The following is a 19,754-nucleotide window of genomic DNA, read 5'->3' on the forward strand; positions in this document are numbered from 1 at the left end:
CGAATACTACCTTGGAATTTTTTGGCTTGAAAAACTTTGGAGATTTGCACAACTTTCTCACAATGGCAAACCTTGCACGAAGTTTAGTCTTCTGGAGTGTAATTATTGGCTTTTATATAGCTGCAAGGCAGAGAAGCAAGCTCATGGACAACACCTCTAGCAGTAGTTTGTAGGATAAATCTTCTCAGGCTTTATAAGCGTGGACAAACCAAAAGCAAGTATAGGCTTGGGAGCTGTTTACTGACATTTTATGTACATGGATTTGTCTTAAGCATGATTCTAGTTCATTGAAGTATGACTGTATACCAGATTCTACAGCATGATGCAAAAGAAGAATTGATAATGATGAATTGAACGTTTAGTCTTGCTGATAGTTCGTAGATCATAACTTGTGGCTTTCACTTTTGAATATGTTAAATTTTTTAAGACTAGGACTCTTTTGTTGTTTGTACATTAAGTTGATTTTATACAACAAAATAAGTATTATTATTTAATGAATTTGTGCTACGAGACTAATTACTAGTATGTTTAAATAAATTGTTTTCATTTTAAGTGCTTTATATATTTAATTAAGATTATTTGAATAAAGTATAATAAAAAGAAATAATTGTAAAAATGTGCTACAAAACTATTACACATTACACAAAGTAGCACATACAAATTCAAATCCAATACAAAAACAATGTTATTGTAAGTTATACTATAATACTTTGTTATAAGCAGTTTAAAGTGTTATGTAAACTATAATTAACGACAAAATGTAACACTTGTCTTTATATTGAAATAATGCTATAAAAGTGTTATGATAGACTATACAATAATATTTCGTTATAACTAGAAAAAAGCATTATGAAAGTCCTCTAACCTATGATAGCACCGCTTTCCTTAACACATTGAAAAGTATTATGGTAGACATTTGATAATACTTTTTTTGTCTTATTGAAGACACTTTCTCTTGTAGTGATATTTACATATTCTTCATCAGACTCGGTTATACTCAGGGTTGGTAGAAATTCTACTGGGACCACATTGAGTGTATCAACTTTGTTAGTCGTGGCAAGCTTGGCCAATGTGTCTGCATTTGAATTTTGCTCTCGGGGGACTTGTTCTATAGCGTAGAACTCAAACCCTCTGGATGCTGCTTTTACTTTTTCCAGGTAAGCTGCCATTTTTATACCACGAGCCTAATATTCACCCAGGACTTGGTTCACAACCAATTGTGAGTCGCTATAGCAATGAATGGCTTTTGGTTTGAGCTTGGTGGCTATCTGAAGTCCTGCTAACAACGCCTCATATCCAGCCTCGTTGTTTGCTGCCTCGAAGCCAAACCTTAGTGTCGAGTGGAAGCGATTTCCCGTTGGGGTGATTAAAATGATCCCTGCCCCTGATCCATTTTCATTGTAGGATCCATCGACATAAAGTCTCCACAGCTCGGGGGCTGGGGTTATGACTTCCTCGTTGGAGATCCCTGTGCATTCGATAATGAAATCTGCTAGAGCCTGTTCTTTGATCGTTGTTCTAGGATGATAGACAATCTCGAACTATCCGAGCTCGACAACCCATTTCAATAGTCTTCCGGATGCCTCAGGCTTAGATAACACCTGCCTCAATGACTAGTTAGTTAACACATGAATAAGACATGCTTGGAAATATGGTCGAAGCTTTCGAGATGCGTGCATCAAGCACAATGCCATTTTCTCCATTAATGGGTATCTCGACTCTGCCCCCAGTAACCTTTTGCTGACTTAGCATACATGTTTTTGTACTTTCTTATCCTCCCGTACTAGTAGTGCACTAATGGTGTGATCAGTTGTGCCGAGGTGTAAGTACAAAACTTCTCCTATGATAGCTTTATACAAGATCGGTGGTTCGGCAAGGTGTTTTTTAAGATTCTAAAACGTGAGTTCACACTCATCCGACCAGTCAAACTTTTTCCCCCTCTTAAAAGATTAAAGAATGAAAGACATTGGTTTGTAGATTTGGAGATAAACCTACTTAAGGCCACCATTTGTCCAGTTAAGATCTGGACATCTTTATGTTTTCGAGGTGAGGGCATGTCTATTAAAGCTTTGATCTTGTCGGGATTAGCCTCTATACCCCAGGCATTCACTATGAACCCAAGGAGCTTACCCGAAAATACTTTTAATAAGCTTTTTTGTGGGTTAAGTTTCATATTGTATTTCCGAAGTACGACAAAACATTCACCGAGATCATCTAGATGGTTATTGTTATGTTTGGATTTGACTAACATATCGTCCACATAATCTTCCATTTTATTCCCTATCTGCTCAGCAGACATCCTATTTACCAATCTTTGGTGTGTGGCTCCAGCATTTTTTAGCCTAAAAGGCATGACGTTGTAGTAGTACAATCTCTTTTCAGTTACAAAGCTCGTATGTTCTTGGTCAAGTGCATGCATGGAAATATGGTTATATCCAGAATAAGCATCCATGAATGACATGATGTTGTGACCTGCAGTGGCATCTACGAGTTGGTCAATTCGAGGCAAGGGAAAGCAGTCCTTGGGGCATGCCTTGTTGAGGTTAAAATAGTCGATGCAGGTTCGCCATTTGCCATTGGGCTTCTGTTAGGCTAATTTTAGCCTCCCTTTTTAAGTGTCTTTATCAATGTCTTTTTAATGGTTTTTGTGTTTTTGGAGCGGATTTGTGCTTGTTTTTGCTTGATTTCAGGTTAAGCATATGTTTTGAGCATTTGGAGTGGATTGTGGAGAAAATATGCTAAACTAAAGGGTTATTCAAGTTTTTGCTGAAATTGTATTAGGGCCGCAGCGCCATAATTAGCGCTGCGACGTTAATGCGTATTAGAGCCGCGGTGAGCCCTTTTCCAGAAACCCGATATTTTGCAATTTCCAAGTAGAGCTGCGGCGCAGGAATTGGCGCCACGGTGCTGACGTCCGTACGCCTCAGAATTTTAAGGGCAATTTTGTCATTTTGGGAAAAAAAGAGAATGAGGTCTTCATTTTTAATTGGGGATCGCGATTTTTGAAGGAGAGGCAGAAAGAAGGTCGATTTCGGCAAGGGAAAGTAGTCCTTGGGGCATGCCTTGTTGAGGTTAAAATAGTTGATGCAGGTTCGCCATTTGCCATTGGGCTTCAGGGCCAGCATAAGATTGGCAATCCAATTAGGATAAAAAACATCTCAAATAAACTGATTTTCTTTTCACCTTTTGACCTCCTCTTTTAGGGCTTTCTTTCTGTCGTTGTCTAGGAGCCTCCATTTTTGTTGCTTCGAGGGGAAGCTTTTATCAATATTGAGTGCATGGCTTATAACATTTAGACTAATCCCTACCATATTCGAGTGCGACCATGCAAATACATCCTGATTCTCTTTCAAAAAGCAAGTTAATTGCTGTCTTGCACTTTCAAAAGATTTTTTTTCCTATTTTTACCACCCTCGTGGTATCTTTCTCATCGAGCTCTACTTCTTCAAGCTCCTCCAACGGTTCGAGGTCAGTCCTTTCTTCAATTCTAGGGCCGATCTCTTCTTCTATCTCGAAGATGGATCCATCCATTTCCCTAATAACCACGAGCGTTTGTGCACTTGTTTGGCTTTTTCCTCTCATGGAAATGCTATGGCATTCCCTTGCTGCGAGCTGGTCTCCCTTTAGCATCCCGATGCCACTAGACGTCGGGAACTTGATGGCCAAATGCCTAGCATACGATACTGCTGATAAAAAAGTTTTAGACTCATTTATCTATGTGTTTTCAGGTAAAGTATTAGGTGTTTTGTTTTGTTTTTGTTCTATTTTACGCTTGTTTTTGTATGTTTTTAGGTGTAGAAGGGCTTAGGTGACTTAGGTGTGGAAACATGGTAGAAAAACCGACAAAAGGACAAAAATTGGTGGAAAAATGTTTTTTGGAGCACTTTTTGTGACTGTAGGAATATGATTCTGCAGCCGTAATTCCAGAAAAGTTGGGCATTTCGAGGGTATTCCAACGACCACTGGAATGACATTTTGCGACCGTAGGATATGACTAGAAATGTGAAAAACGCATATTTTTAATGAAGGATGTTTTGGTCATTTCATGTTTAGGAGAAACACTAATAAGGTTTAAATCACGATTTTGGAGAGGAAAAGAGGATTTTTTTTTTGCAGACCTAGACTTGAAGAAGAGGATTGGGATCACTTTGAAGAAGAGCATGGATCGGCATAGAGTTCTTTTATTTTCTTTTTATCTTTACTTTATATTAATTTGTTGTTTATGGATTTCTTAATGATGAACATGAATTAATTTTATTTTTCATGGTTTTTAATGTAATCACTTGGATCTTTGTTATTTTCTATGAGGATTTCATAATTCTTTCTTCACTTCTATTCTAAATTATTTGATCTGTCCTTAATGCTTGTGAATGTTTGATCACCATTTGCATGATTTATGATTTTGATTCGAAATCTAAAAAGTGAGAATTGATTATGCTATGATTGAATAATCACAATTTTCATATTGGATGAAAATACCTATATGAATTGTGTATTTTTAGGATTATTGTGTTCAATGACTTTATGTGTTGGAATTTATCACATGAATGTAGAAAATTCACATGTAAATTGAGTTCTTTGTTTCTTGAAAAAAAGTAAGAATCGTTTTTCTTAATCCGCTATTAGTATGGGAAGAAGAATTGTGAAGTCTCATTAGCAAAATAATAAAGTGAAAAGTTGATGTAATTAAAATACCTAGTTCTTTATTTTTGAAGTTTTTACAATTGTTTGCTTTTTTCATAGTGTAATTTTCTGTTTATTTCTTTTGTTATTTTAATATTTTTGAAATCAAGTTATTGTTGCCCAAATAGAAATAGAAAATTAATTTGTTGGTAATTAGTAATTCAATCTCCGTGGGAACGATCTGTATTTATCATTATATTACTTGTGTTGATTACGTATACTTTTGTATCAATTTTACACAAGTTTTTGGCGCCGTTGTCGGGGATTGATTTTTATTAATATCAATACAATTAATTTTTATTCTAATTTGGTTTTTCTGTGTTAATTTTCTCTAATTGCTGTGTTTGAGAATCTTAATTTCATGTGCCAATTGGTATATGCGACGTAGAGGGACTGACAATCTTTTGCCCATTAATACTGAAATTGAGAGGACTTGCAGACAGAACAGAAAGCAGAAAAGGTTAGCAGAGATGGCCCAACATCAGGGCAATGTGTTGAATGCGGACACTGCTGAGCTAGTAGTTTGCTCAGAGACTATGTACTCCCCGCTGTTACTGGAGTACAATCATGCATCCAACCATAGGTAGTTGCAGCCAATAATTTTAAAATTAAGCCTGCGATTCTGAAAATGGTCCAGTCTACTTTCCAGTTTGGTGGACTCCCTACTGAGGATCCCAATATACAGATAGCCAATTTCCAGGAGCTGTGTGGAGCTTTTAAATATAATAGGGTCACCGATGATGCTATTAGATTGAGATTGTTCCCATTCTCACTGAGGGATGGAGCTAAAATTTTGTTGAGCTCTCTTCAAGCCAACTCAATCACTTCATGGGAGGCATTAGCTCTGAAATTTCTAACTAAATTTTTTCCTCCATCCAAGGCTGCAAAGTTAAGAGGATAAATTAATAACTTCTCTCAATTTGATTACGATGCATGGGAGAGGGTTTAAAGAGCTTTTAAGGAACTATCCTCATCATGGGATTGAAAAACAGATGCTAGTCCATAATTTTTAAAACGGTTTGTGTGGGACAGCTCGAACCATTATTGACACTGCAGCAGGTGGTGCTTTCGGGCGGGCCTCACCTGGGAGGGTCATCCAGGAATGATCTGAAACGCTACCTAAGCGAGCTCGACCACGATCAGGAGGAGTGCGCTCTAGTCCAGGCCCTGGCTCAGCACCCGAAATTGATGAACCTCCCTATCACCTTCACGGAGGACGACGCCTGTAACATCCATTTCACGCACCATGACCCGTTGGTCATAGACGCCCAGATCGCCAGCAAGCTGGTGTCCCGGGTGCTGGTGGACAGGAGAAGCTTCGTCAACATCTTGTTCAAGCCTGCCTTTACCGCGATTGGCTTGACCGAAGGGGATCTGGCATCGTGCCCAACCCAGATCTACGACTTCAATGGAGACACGTTACTCCCATGGGAATGAATTATAGCTCTTTAATATATATATATAATATTAGAATGAATTATTGCTCTATAATATATATAAATATTTATATCAATAATTTCTACATATATGACATCAAAACACAACATTGGCATAAATATATATTTACATGGCCACATGACATATATATATATATAAAATACAATAATATTTAAAAAGAAATTAATAATAGAAATAAAATAAGAATAGAAAAAGTCATAGTATAGACAATAGTATATATGCATCAATTATTTTTAGTTTCTAATATATCTCGCAATGTCCTTTGGTGATTATGATGAAAAAAAAGAGCTTAAACCACTTGATAAAAAACAAACCATCACACAAATTTATAAGATAAAAAAATAATATGTATGTCTTTATTATATTTTAAATAAATATGATTTAATTATTTAAATTATCATAAAATATATTTAAAATATCATATTTTAATTAATTAATTTATTTATTTATTTTTGTTTAAGTTTATGTTTGTTCTAGTTTTTGAATTGTGCAGTGACAACAAAAGATTATATATTATAGGGTAAATACTATTTTATACCATGTATTTTGCAAAAGTTACCGATCAGATCCCGTGTTTTGTTAAATGACAATTTAGACTCTGTGTTTTGCAAAATAGAACAAAAGAGTACCCAGAACCAAATTTTAGTCAATTTTTTTAAATATGACCAAAATACCCTCATATTTTATTAATTAATAATTTAAATAAATAATAAAAATATATTTTAAAATACAAAATAGTTTAATTATTATTATTTAAAATAGATGTTTTAATTATATTTTCTTTAAAAACAATTTAATTTAATTTTGATTAGAAAATATAATTTTCATTATTTATTTAATTCATTAATTAATAAAATATGTGGGAATTTTGGTCATATTTAAAATAAGTTTGACAAAAATTTCTTACAAGGTATTCTTTTGCTCCATTTTCTAAAACGAAGGGTCTAAATTATCATTTAGCAAAACAAATGGTCCGGTCGGTAATTTTTACAAAACACATGGTCCAAAATAGTATTTACCATATATATTATATGTTTAATATAATATTAAGTTTAATTAAATTTTATTTAAGTTATAAAATATATGGTTTTATTATTTTTAAATAATTATCATTGTAAAATATCTCAAAAATATATTATTTTAATTTTTTTAATTATTTATTAATTTAGTTTTATTTAAGTTTAAGTCATGCTTAAAATCTACAGTTAAATATAAAAATATTATGTTAAATAAAAAATTATCCTGTTAAAGTTTATGAAAAAAATAAAAAACCGTTAAAACTAAGAATTTCTGTTATTTACACATTTTATATATAAAAAAGATATAATGTAGAAAAAAAACTAATCCAATTGAATTAACAAATTAGTATAATGAAAACAAAAGTTGAATAAAATTATTTACACAAAAAAATTAAAAGATATTATAGATGACTTGAAAATATCAAATGAATTTAATAGAAGCATCGAGGGGTCAGTAGAATTTCCTCTCTACGAGTATGAGTTCTACAATAAATTGTAATTGAGAATAAGTTGTAGAAATAATTTTAATTATTTTTTAAATCTTTTTATTTTTATTTATATTATGAGCGAAATATTAATATATGAAAATTCTAAATTAATATTATTACTCTCGCGTTTTATTTTCTCATATGTAAGTATTATATACATATTTATATATATTTTGGAATGTTTTATATAGTTTTTTCATATAGACTTTTTTATATATAGTAGTTAATAATAATATGTAATGCGTTTGTTTAGTTTATATGTATATTATATAATAACTACATTCAACTAATAATTAATACAAACAGCTACAAAAAGACAACTTTATATTTATATATTTATATTTCCGTCTTAATTTTTCTAGTTACTTTTGAAAGATAAAAACGTACCAAGCGAATTAAAATGTAACTCTTAATATAATTGAGATGTAAAACTAAAAGTTAATTAACATAAAAAGAAAAACTACTATCACTAATATTATTAAATATTTTTTTAAATAAAACTAACCAAATACTTTTGCTTTGACCTAATATATAAAATATATATATTTCTTTTGTATGCTATATAGAAACAAACTATTTTTTGGCAGCTTTCTCGTTTCATTAATTTTTTATTTCCGAAGCATTTAAACTCACTATATTAAAAAGTCTTGCAGCTCTAGAGTGTGTAACATAGTTTGCAATTATGTGTGTCCATTCCAACTTAGTTATTTGGTGTACGTAATTAGATGATTGTGTCCTCACTTTCTATATATTTCTATTTCTTCTATATAAAAAGTGTGTAGATAAGAGAAATGATTGATTTTAACGGTTTTTTTTAATGTTAGCTTTAACGAAGTATTTTTATATTTAACAAAATATACTTATATTTAACGATTGATTGTAAACATCACTTAAATTTAAATAAAATAAATAATTAAAATAGAATGTTTTTAAGATATTTAATAATGATAATTATTTAAAAATAATAAATAAAATAAATAAATAATTAAACAAATTAAAAAGTGATATTTTTTAGATATTTTACAATGATAATTATTTAAAAATAATAAAATCATTTTTATAACTTAAATAAAATTTAATTAAACTTAAACTCATTTATTAAAATAATATCATATTAAACATATACTATAATTTACTGTCAATTAGCAACAAATTGCTTTTAAAAAAAACTAGCAAGAAATTTAAATTTAAAATCCACATATAATATTTAATATTACATTAAACACATAATATACAATCTTTTGTTGTCCCAAATTAAAAAACTAGAACAAGCATAAACTTAAACAAAAATAAATAAATTATTTAATTAAAATAGGATATTTATTTGAAATTTATATGACATTAATATAAATTTAATAAATATAATTAATAAATTCTATAAATAATACTAAAGAAACGTGTATTGTACGTTAATTGTATCTAGTATTATAAATGTGTGTTTAAAAAAAATGGTTGGTTTCAGTTAGATTTAACACATTTTTTTTATTGTTTTCTAACACCTTAGTTTTAAAATCATCTAAATAAGATAATTAAATTAAAAATTAAAAAATAATAAACTTATCTAAATAATATCTAAATAAGATAAATAAATTAAAAATAATAAATAATAAATATGTCATAATAATTTATGATCACATATTTTAAATTACGTTTTACATAAAAATAAAAAATAATAAATATGTCATAATAATTTATGATATGATAATAGAGTATTTATTTTACTCTATCAATTATGTTTTAAAAACTATAACAAAAAAATATTTATGTGTTTGAATTTATTTTTTTATTAATTATTTATTTTTTCACTTAATATATTTTGCTCATCCAAATATATATGTAATAGTGACATAAGACATAAATATACGTATTTCTTACTTTGTCTTTTAGTTTTTTAATGAGAAACTACTTATTTTTTTGTTCACTTAAATTTTTTTAATTAAATAATTAAAATTTGATCAAATAAACTTTTTAAATTCATAGTTTTATTTCTTAATATTTTATTATATTGAATATTTTTTCTAAAAGAAAGTTAGAAAAACAAGTAATTAAATTTAAAATTAAAATTACCATATATAATATATAATTGAAAACATAAAAAATACAAAAATTTAAATTATTATGAACACTATATTCAAAACTAATAAACAATATCTAATAATTTACTTTAAGACTATAATGCATCATATTTTTAAATGTAAATAAAAGTGTGTATCTAACAAATTCTTGGTTATTAACGATATTTTTAAATAAAAATTATGAAATTATTTATTTCTTGTAAGACTATAGACAATGTTTTGGCTTAATTTATTTATATTGTATGTGTTATTCTTTTATAATATTTAAATTTATATTAATATAAGTATTAAATGTCTAATTTTGTATTAAATATTATCATAATAATAATATTTGAATTTATATTAATATAATTAGTAAAAACAATAGGATTATATTATTATAATAATGGCATTTTATAACATTTTGAATGTGAATTTATATTAATGTAACTGTTATCCCTAAAATCAGAAGTGAATGACATGGCAGGCATTAATTACACGTGGCTGACACCTGGCAGAATCTGTGTTCGACTATCGACCAGGAAGACATTCAGTATCATGCGATCGGTTTCTTCATACGACCAGCCTGGTCGTACGCACATTATACGTGGAGGAAATCTTAGGCAGTTATGATGGAATCCGAAATTATCTCCCATGATTTCCTGAGTATCCGATTATTTAGGAAATAATATATGTAACAAATCAATGTAAATCTTCCCTGAGCTTATAAATAGAAGAAGATGGCTCAGGGAAGAGGGCGGATCCCTTTTCTTTTGAGCAAAAAAGATCATTTGAGATTAGAGAGAGATTACACGAGAATAATTGTATTTTCTTCTTCAGAGGTTAATGAAACTCATTGAACCCCAGTTCTTTGATCACCCCTTTGAATCTCATTTCAATAACAATTCAAGTGGACATAGGTTATTACCAGATCCTGGGGCCGAACCACTATAAAATCTTGTGTTCTTATTATTTTCATCATCACATTCTTTTCAACGTATTCATCCACGTCAAGCGTATTTTGACTCCGTGTCAGTTGGCCAAATTCTGGGTCAACATTCTTGTGCTTTCATTGAGAGCTTGATATAGCATCGTTGAGAAAACCAATGGCGAAAACTACCAGGAAAACTGGACAGGCGGCCGGCGCTGCACCATCTAACCCGCCTCCTCCTCCTCCTCCAAACGTGGTTGAAGATGAGTCACATTTGGAATTTTATGAGGAAGAAATGGACGACGCGACGCTGAAGAGTACCCTAGGGGCACTGCATGAGGAGCTGGCCAATCTGAGGGCCAGCCAGGAAAGTTCTGCCGAACTCATGGCGCGACAACAGCAGGAAATTGAGCGGCAGCGCTTGGAGATGAGTGAAAGGCAGGCGGAGATGGACCGTCGCCAGAGGGAGGCCATGGTAGCCCTCGAGGCAGCCTTGCAATTGGCTAGGAATCATGCGACACCTGCTTCGCAGCCTGATCAACCCGCAGATGGGCCACCCCAAAGGGGTCCCAATCCTAGCCCGCCTATCCAACCCTCGAGCCCACAAAGGCCCGAGCAGCCACCGGCGCCTCAGGACGATGTCCCACTGGGAGACCCTGAAGCACAACCTCCATCCCAAGCTGGTCGCTGCAATCCCCCGCAGCAGAGGCAGAATAGGACCGGGCAGCAGCCTCGTAGTCCTAGACGCCACAGGGGCGATGAGCTAAACCTTCCGAACAGAGGACAGCATCCTCCTGGTAACAGGAGGAACTCAGAGTTAGGTTCTGCGGTCTGAGGCCCCCCACAGCATGAAAATGCACGGGGACCCAACGACCAACGCAGACCACCCTTTAACGCTCGGGAGGTTTCAGCCCGAGAAGGCAACCGAGGGAACAGTCGATCCCACCATAGCCAATCAAGATTCAGAGATGGCCATGGTTATAATGAGGCCGACTCAGACAGATGGAATGCCGGTCGGAGAAATGAAGAAAGGGGTGGAGGCAGAAGCCAGCTACCTCAGGATGACCAACCCGACAGACGGGACGCTGGGGGGCAGCCCAAACAAAATAACGTCTTCAACCAGCTCGGAGCTAGTGAGTAGTGGAGGAGAGATGAGGACTTGAGAGATGTACTCAACGATCACCGCGAGCGGCACGGCGAGTACGTCCCCCCAGCACCAGAGGCCGCAGCGATTCCTGGCGCTGTGCAGGCCCAGATAAATGCCCTCAACCAGGCAGTGTAGCAGCTGGTCGGGGGAAGAACATCTTACATCGACCACGATAGGAGGAAAGGCACTCCTTTCGTCCAAAGGATAACTATGGCAGAAACACCTAGCAAGTTTAAGATGCCTACGCTTCCGAACTTTGACGGGTATGGTGACCCGGTATCTCACGTTAACAAGTTTGAGATACAAATGGACATTCAGAAAGTGTCCAAAGACGCTCAGTGCAGGATCTTCCCTGCAACACTTTCTGATGCTGCACAAGAGAGGTTTTTCAAATTCCCTCCTGCAAGTATAGTTTCCTGGGAAATGTTCGTGAAAGAATTTTACGGACAGTTCTATGCGGGTCGTGTGCACCCGATTGAGGCAAACCAGCTGGTTGAAATACGCCAGCAAGATGGAGAACCACTGAAAGACTACGTCCAGCGCTTCATGCGAGCAGCTGCTGGAGCAAAGACAGTGGGAGACGAAGGCAAAATGATGGCCATAACTGCAGGGGTTAAGCGCCGCATGCCTCTTTGGGAAAGCCTCAGAAAGCATGGGGTTAGAACTACCCAGGAATTCTTAGATCGAGCTGATCGTTACATTAAGCTCGAAGACGCCATCGCCAATGAAGGAAAGCCCCCAGGCAAGGATAAGGGGACTGCCGAGCCCGCAAAAGCCGCCAATGGGTCCAAACCCAATGGCAACGGGAACGGCAACAGCAATGGGAAGAATGGTGAAAACGGCCACACAACGAGCCTTCCACCTCTGACAACAAAAGGACCAAGGGTAATCGTTATGAACCTCGATTCACTAACTATACTGCCCTTATTGAGTCTCGGGGAGAGGTATATCAGGCCACGAGTTCCAGTGTGCCTTACAAGAAGCCTGCCCCCATTCGAAAGGATATTTCGAGAAGAGACACTACAAATTTCTGTCGTTATCACAACGACTATGGACATGACACCAATGAATGCAACCAGTTGAAGGATGAGATCAAGTTCCTTATCAGACAAGGACACTTGAGAAGATATGTATGGGCCTCGGGAAATTCCCAACGAGAAGCTCTAGGTGGCAACGAGCAAGCGCCCACATGCCAACGCTCGCCACCTTTGTAGCCTGATCCCGTAGCCGACACCCTATTAACCATCTGCGGAGGCCCGCACCTCGCGGGAAACAGCGGCAAGGCCAGGGAACGATATGCTCGGATCCTGCGCCACGACCAGGACATCGAGATGATGGCTGTGGAGGACCGCGCGTCGAAAAAGGCTCGATCAGAGGAGGGCGAGATAACCTTCTCTGATAGCGATGCCCAGCATGTCCGGTTCCCACACTCCAATCCGCTGGTCGTGGACATCCAAATGGCCAATATGATGGTGAAGAGAGTGCTAGTTGATACAGGAAGTTCAGTGAACATCCTGTACAAATCTTCTCTGGAACGCATGAAGCTGTCCGTCAAGGACTTGGAGCCTTGCAACCAAACAATATATGGCTTCTCTGGCGAGGGACTCGCCCCCGCAGGGTCAATCAGACTTCCAGTGACAGCAGGTACATCACCTGCTACCAGGACATTACTCGCTACTTTCATAGTGGTCGATTGTCCCTCGGCGTACAATGCCATCATTGGAAGACCCATACTGGTAGACCTACGGGCCGTCACCTCCATATGGCACTTAGCCATGAAATTCCCGATAGACGCAAGGGTAGAACGCGTATTGGGAAACCAGAGGGAGGCCAGGGAGTGCTACAATGCCTCAGTCACAAAGGCGAAGAAGGGAACGTCAAAAAGCACTCCCTCTGAGAGGTTGCAGATGGAAATTGATACACAAGCCCAATCCGGTGAAGGAGTCACCAAATAGGGTGTTGCCCAAAGTGAGGATAGAGATTTAGATCCTCGCTTTGGGGATTTTGAAGATACTGTTGGACCCATTGAGGACCTGGAAGAGGTCAAACTCAACGAAAAAGACCCGACCAGAGTAGTGAAGGTCGGAAAAAACTTAGAACCCACTACGAAACATGCACTGGTGGAATTTTTGCGGAAGAACCAGGAAGTCTTTGCCTGGTCGCACAAAGACATGGTTGGGATAGATCCTGCAGGTATCAGCCATGTCCTGAACATAGACAAAAGTTTTCCACCAGTGCAACAGAAGAGAAGGCTGCTCGATAAGGATAGATCAAAAGCCTTGAAGGAGGAAGTCGAAAACTAAAGGAGAATGGATTCATCCGGGTAGCGTTCTATCCGTTGTGGGTCTCAAATCCAGTGTTGGTTCCCAAGCCTAACGGAAAGTGGCGAACTTGTGTGGATTTTACAGACCTCAATAAAGCCTGCCCAAAGGATTGTTTCCCACTCCCAAGGATCGACCAGTTGGTCGATGCTACTGCAGGACACGAGATCCTCTCTTTCATGGATGCATATTCGGGCTACAATCAGATCAGCATGCATCCCCCTGACGAGGATCACACCAGCTTTCGGACCGATACGGGATTATACTATTATAAAGTGATGCCCTTCGGACTGAAAAACACAGGTGCAACTTACCAGCGACTAGTTAACCACATGTTTAAAGAGTTGATCGGAGTAAACATGGAGGTGTACGTGGACGACATGCTGGTAAAGTCTAAAAAGGCAGAAAGACACGTGAAGGATTTACAAGAGTGTTTCGACGTATTAAACAAGTACCAGATGAAACTAAATCCTCTCAAATGTTCCTTCGGAGTTGGATCAGGGAAGTTTTTGGGGTTTATTGTTAATTCAAGAGGAATCGAAGCCAACCCCGACAAGATAAAAGCCCTGATTGATATGAAATCGCCAGAAAAGATCAAGGATGTACAAAGTTTGACTGGAAGAATTGCGGCCCTAAGTAGATTTATTTCCAAATCGGCAGACAAATGCGTCCCTTTCTTTAATCTACTTAGGGGCAACAAGAAATTTGAATGGACAGGAGACTGTGAGCAAGCTTTTCAGACCTTGAAAGCCCATATGGCACATCCTCCCATTTGATCAAAGCCAATCGAAGGAGAAACTTTGTTCATTTACCTGGCAATCACTGAAGTTGCTGCTAGTGCGGTACTAGTACGAGAGGAAGAAGGCATACAAAAAGCGGTTTACTATGTAAGCAAGAGGCTAATCGGAGCAGAACTGAGGTATCCACCCATCGAGAGGTTAGCATATTGCTTAATCTTGGCCTCTAGCAAATTACGTCCTTATTTCCAAGCCCATCCTATCACAGTTTTAACTGACCAGCCCCTTCGGCAAGTCCTCCAGAAACCAGAAGCGGTTGGGCGTCTATTAAAATGGGCAGTCGAACTAGGGCAGTTCGATATTACGTATTCACCGCAAGCAGCAGTCAAGGGACAAGTCTTGGCCGATCTCATTGCAAAGTTTACCGAACTCCCAGACGACGAACAATGCGAAAAACCTAATGCGCCTGAGCCTCATGATCAAGCTCCCTCATGGAAGTTGTTTATGGATGGGTCGTCAAACGAATCTCACGCGGGAGCAGGAGTGATATTGATAATGCCGGAAGGGCATCGATTTCACTGCGCCATTAGGTTTGACTTCGTAGCCTTGAATAATGAAGCAGAATACGAGGCCCTCCTCGCTGGATTACGATTGGCAAAAGACATGGATATAAAAGTGCTCGATATTTACAGCGATTCACAGCTGGTGGTGAATCAAGTTCTAGGGGAATATCAAGCACGGGGTCTCAAAATGGGAGCCTACCTAAATAAAACTAGAGATCTATTGGCACAGTTCCAGAAGTATACCCTCCAGCAGATACCTTGAGACCAGAATTCGAATGCAGATGCCTTAGCCAAACTCACAAGCGCGAAAGATGCTGACACTTTGAGCATTGTGCCAGTAGAAAGATTGAGCGAACCGAGCATACGAACAGATATGACTAGCATGGAAATCTGGATGGAAGATACATGGATGGCGCCATACTTGGAGTATCTGACTAGCGGTACACTGTCGAAAGATAGGAACAAAGCCATAACTCTTTAAAGGCAGGTCGCGAGATATATACTGGTCGATGGTGTTTAATACCGAAGGGGATATTCCATGCCACTGCTCAGATGTATTACACCCGAGAAAGCTAAGGAACTGATGAAGGAAGTACATGAAGGATTTTGCGGAGATCATGCTGGGGGGAAAAGTTTGGCAAAGAAGATTCTAAGGCAGGGCTATTTCTGGCCAACTATGAATGAAGACTCTGCGGATTATGTGCGGAAGTGCGATAAGTGTCAAAGATTTTCCAAAATTCCACGCGCAGCTCCAAACGAGTTAAAGCAGATGCAGAGTCCATGGGCTTTGGCAGTATGGGGCATAGATTTGATCGGATCATTGCCAACAGGAAAGGGTGGGGTGAAGTACGCAGTCGTAGCAGTTGACTACTTCACCAAATGGGCCGAAGCTGAGCCACTCGCAACCATAACGACCAAGAAAGTTGTTGACTTTGTCATCAAGAACATTGTTTGCCGATATGGTTTGCCTCGAAAAATCGTCTCAGACAATGGCACCCAATTTGACAGTGATCTGATCACCGACTTCTGCGAAAGACACGGGATTATCAAAAGCTTTTCTTTAGTTGCTCATCCACAAGTGAACGAGCAGGTTGAAGCAGTGAATAAAACGCTTAAGGACACCCTGAAGAAAAGACTTGAAGACGCTAAAGGAGTGTGGCCAGATTAGCTGCCTGAAGTCCTATGGTCGTATAGAACGTCTCACCGAACAGTGACAGGTCATACTTCGTTTTCCTTAACATACGGATATGAAGCCATGTTGCCAGTCGAGTTAGATCTGCCCTCGCATCGACGAATTACATACGACCAGGATCAGAACAACCAATTGATGATGGTGTCTCTAGATTCAATAGAAGAAAAATGAGAAAAATCCCAACTCCGAGTAGCTGCGTACCAGCAAAAAGTCGCCCGGTACTTTAATTCAAAAGTAAAAGAAAGAAAATTCAACATTGGAGATCTAGTGCTACGACGAGTTTTCTTGAATACCCGCGACCCCACTGCTGGAGTACTCGGACCAAACTGGGAAGGACCGTACCAGATCGAAGAAGTCCTTCACCCGGGCACCTACAAACTTGCACACTTAAATGGAGATCTCATTCCATGCTACTGGAATGGAGAACACCTGCGCAAGTACTACCAATGAACAGTCCTTCTTAAAGGACTGGCTTGTATTAATTCTTACTTTTCACAAGTTTCGAAAAAGGGTTAGCCACGTTGTATGGCTAATCGCTTATAAGTGTAAGATCTTTTTTAAGATCCCTCATACTGACATGTTTAGTCCATTTTAATACGAGATTATAAGGGACTGTGCGCAGCCAGTCATTCTTGCCAACCTTTGTAAATTTATTTTTACAAGTATTTGTTCATTACATGTGTTGTTTTGCTGTATTACAAGTGTTGAATTTTATAACGAGCAGTAATGTTAGAACAGGTCGTGGTCAGGGCAAGTGACCAAGGACCTAAAGCTCCTCGATCACTTGAGGGGCATATAAGGTACATCGATAGCAAAGCATACCATAAGGTATGTAAACACATGAACAAAATGAGTGAAAGCATGCTACGGTACTTAGAGCATTTTTCAAAATTTATGTTTTGTAAAATCAAACCAAAGTACTATGCTAAGTTCGGTCATGCGAACATGTATTATAATAAAAGAAACATTATAATATCAGTAAGGCAATCGTTTACCCCGCGAGCATTAGTGCTCGGATGTAAATATGTAATTAAAAGGAAAAAACTTTTACACCGCGAGCAGTACTGCTCGGATGTAATCATTCAAGTGTAAGTAAAAAGCTGCCCTTGCAGCAATAAAAAATAAATTGTCTTTACAAGTAGGCTCGTGGGCCATAAAAACTGTGAGATAAAAAGAGAATTACTGGGGAGCAGGAGGGTCTTCTGGATTAGGACCGGTCTTATTAGCCGAAGGATCAGTCTTAGCATCAGCAGCAGGGGTCTTGGCCTTAGCTCTCTCCTCTGCCTCCAACCGAGCAGTGCACTGCGCCATCAGCGTCCTTTGCAACTTCTCGGAGAGGTAGTTAATTTTGGCCCCCTGGTTGTGTTTCCAGAAATCGTAGAAATTGAGGAAGGTGGCTTCCTTGTACTTCTTCAGATTTCTGGCCCCGTCCTCCTCGAGCTCCTGAATGCGCCCTTCAAACTCCTGAACGCGCCCCTCAAGTTCCTGCACCCGTCCCTCGAGCCTCTTTGTCTCCTCCCTGCTGTCAGTCGGGTCAAGTTTGGCCTGCTTACATTCTTGGGTGACGAGTACGACACTCTCCCTCCATGTCTTACGCTCCTCGTTGGCCTTCTTCAATGCCTCTTGGGACTCCTGAAGCTCTTGGGTGAGAGTGGCTTGGTCCTCGCACAGTTGCTTGTTCAGCTTGGACAGATCCTTGTTCTTCACAAGAAGCTTATTGTTATCCTCGAGTAGCTTAGTGTTATCAGCCTCAAGCGCTTGCTTGGCCTGGGCTAGCCTGGAGTCGTAGTTCTTTTCTCGGGAGACCAGCGCCTCAGCACGGCGCCAGCTAGCAGTCAAAGACAGCATCCCCTGAAGAAAAAATGAGAAGGTTAGGGAAAGAAGTATAATATAAACCATGAAGTAGCAAAAGATGACTTACGCTGGCTATCTCATTCAACCCTCTGTTGATGATTTGGTCGACGTCCATAGTGGTAGTGTCATTGATGGCGGTCTGGCTGCGTCTATGCTTCGAGAGCCAATATATTCTCTCCCTGGCCATGCCAACTATGTGGCTGGACAGGGAGCCTTTGGATAAGTGGTCCAAAGTCTCTTTGTCTGCGGCCTTTGAGGAAGGCTGAGGATTGACGGGCGCGGGGGTCGTCTGCTCAGAGGGGGGCGAAGGTGGTAAGTCCTCCTTGGAAGGGGCTGTAGCAGGAGCATCTTCTGTCCGGGCCTTCTTCGAAGGGGTCTTGCTACTTTCCCCTCGAGCTCTTTTGCTGTCCTTCTTCAGGACAGAAGAGTCAGCGGCAGCTTGGTAATTGTCAAAGAAGTCCCCGGAGTCCATACCTGCACAAAGAGAAACAATTCAAACAATGAGATTAAAGGGTCGCGGGAAAACAGAGATTAGAGTAGAAGGATTACAAAAGTAAGGTACCCGAGCTACACCTACCGGTCGTAACATTATCTACTGAACTACCTAGTTCCTGGAAGAAATCTGAATTTAAAGAAGGGGCATTCCTAAAGTTTCCATCCCCATCAAATAAGTGGAGGGGAATTGGCAAATTATTTAAAAACGAGAATGATGTACCGTTTACATCCGACGAGTCGTCAGATGGTTCGGTAGGCTCAGCAGCCTTTTGTTTCCCCTTGCCCTTGGGGACCGATGATTCCGCTGCTTGGTGGGGAACAACAGGTTCCCTGATTGTAACCCCAGTTGGCCTCCTCCGAGGAGGGGGTGACTGAGGTTGCTGCTCGGGTCCCTGCTCAGGTTCCACATCAGCATGGACACCACCCACCGCGGGTTCATTAGTCGCAGGTTGGGAGCCCCAAAGGCCAGCCAACCTAAGGTTAGCCTCATTAACTAAGTTCTTTACACTCTTAGCAGCATTTGACATACTGGCTAAGAGTGCTACCCTCGACTCCATTCCTGGAGTAGGGGTCGGGCGTAACCATGGACCTGGAACACAATGGAACAGTGAAGTATTATGACAAGAAAGGATCAAAGTACAAAAACTACTGGTTCAAGGATTATTATTTTCTTTACCTCCTCGAGTGAAGGCCAGATTATCTGCGACAATGTCAGGCATAAGGAAGTACTCTTAATGATACTTCCCCACGTTGGAGATGTGGGTGGTGTCGGACAGAAAGGTGCGTCCGGTCTTCTGGTGGCAGAAATGAAA

At 38.5% G+C, this 19,754-nt stretch overlaps 1 protein-coding gene across 1 annotated transcript in view; it reads right to left on the reverse strand.

Annotated features, from left to right (window-relative positions):
* The window catches only part of LOC133814771 (uncharacterized), a 64,353-nt gene extending 45,434 nt beyond the window's left edge, over positions 1–18,919 (reverse strand). The window contains exons 1-2 of the mRNA XM_062247690.1: positions 18,722–18,919; positions 18,147–18,444 (exon numbers count right to left, since the gene is read on the reverse strand). Of these exons, the coding sequence (XP_062103674.1) occupies positions 18,147–18,444; positions 18,722–18,919 (496 nt within the window). The remainder of the gene's footprint in view (positions 1–18,146; positions 18,445–18,721) is intronic.
* Between the last annotated feature and the right edge of the window lie 835 nt (positions 18,920–19,754).

The sequence above is a fragment of the Humulus lupulus genome, chromosome 2, assembly GCF_963169125.1.
Source record: "Humulus lupulus chromosome 2, drHumLupu1.1, whole genome shotgun sequence".
Lineage (NCBI taxonomy): Eukaryota > Viridiplantae > Streptophyta > Magnoliopsida > Rosales > Cannabaceae > Humulus > Humulus lupulus.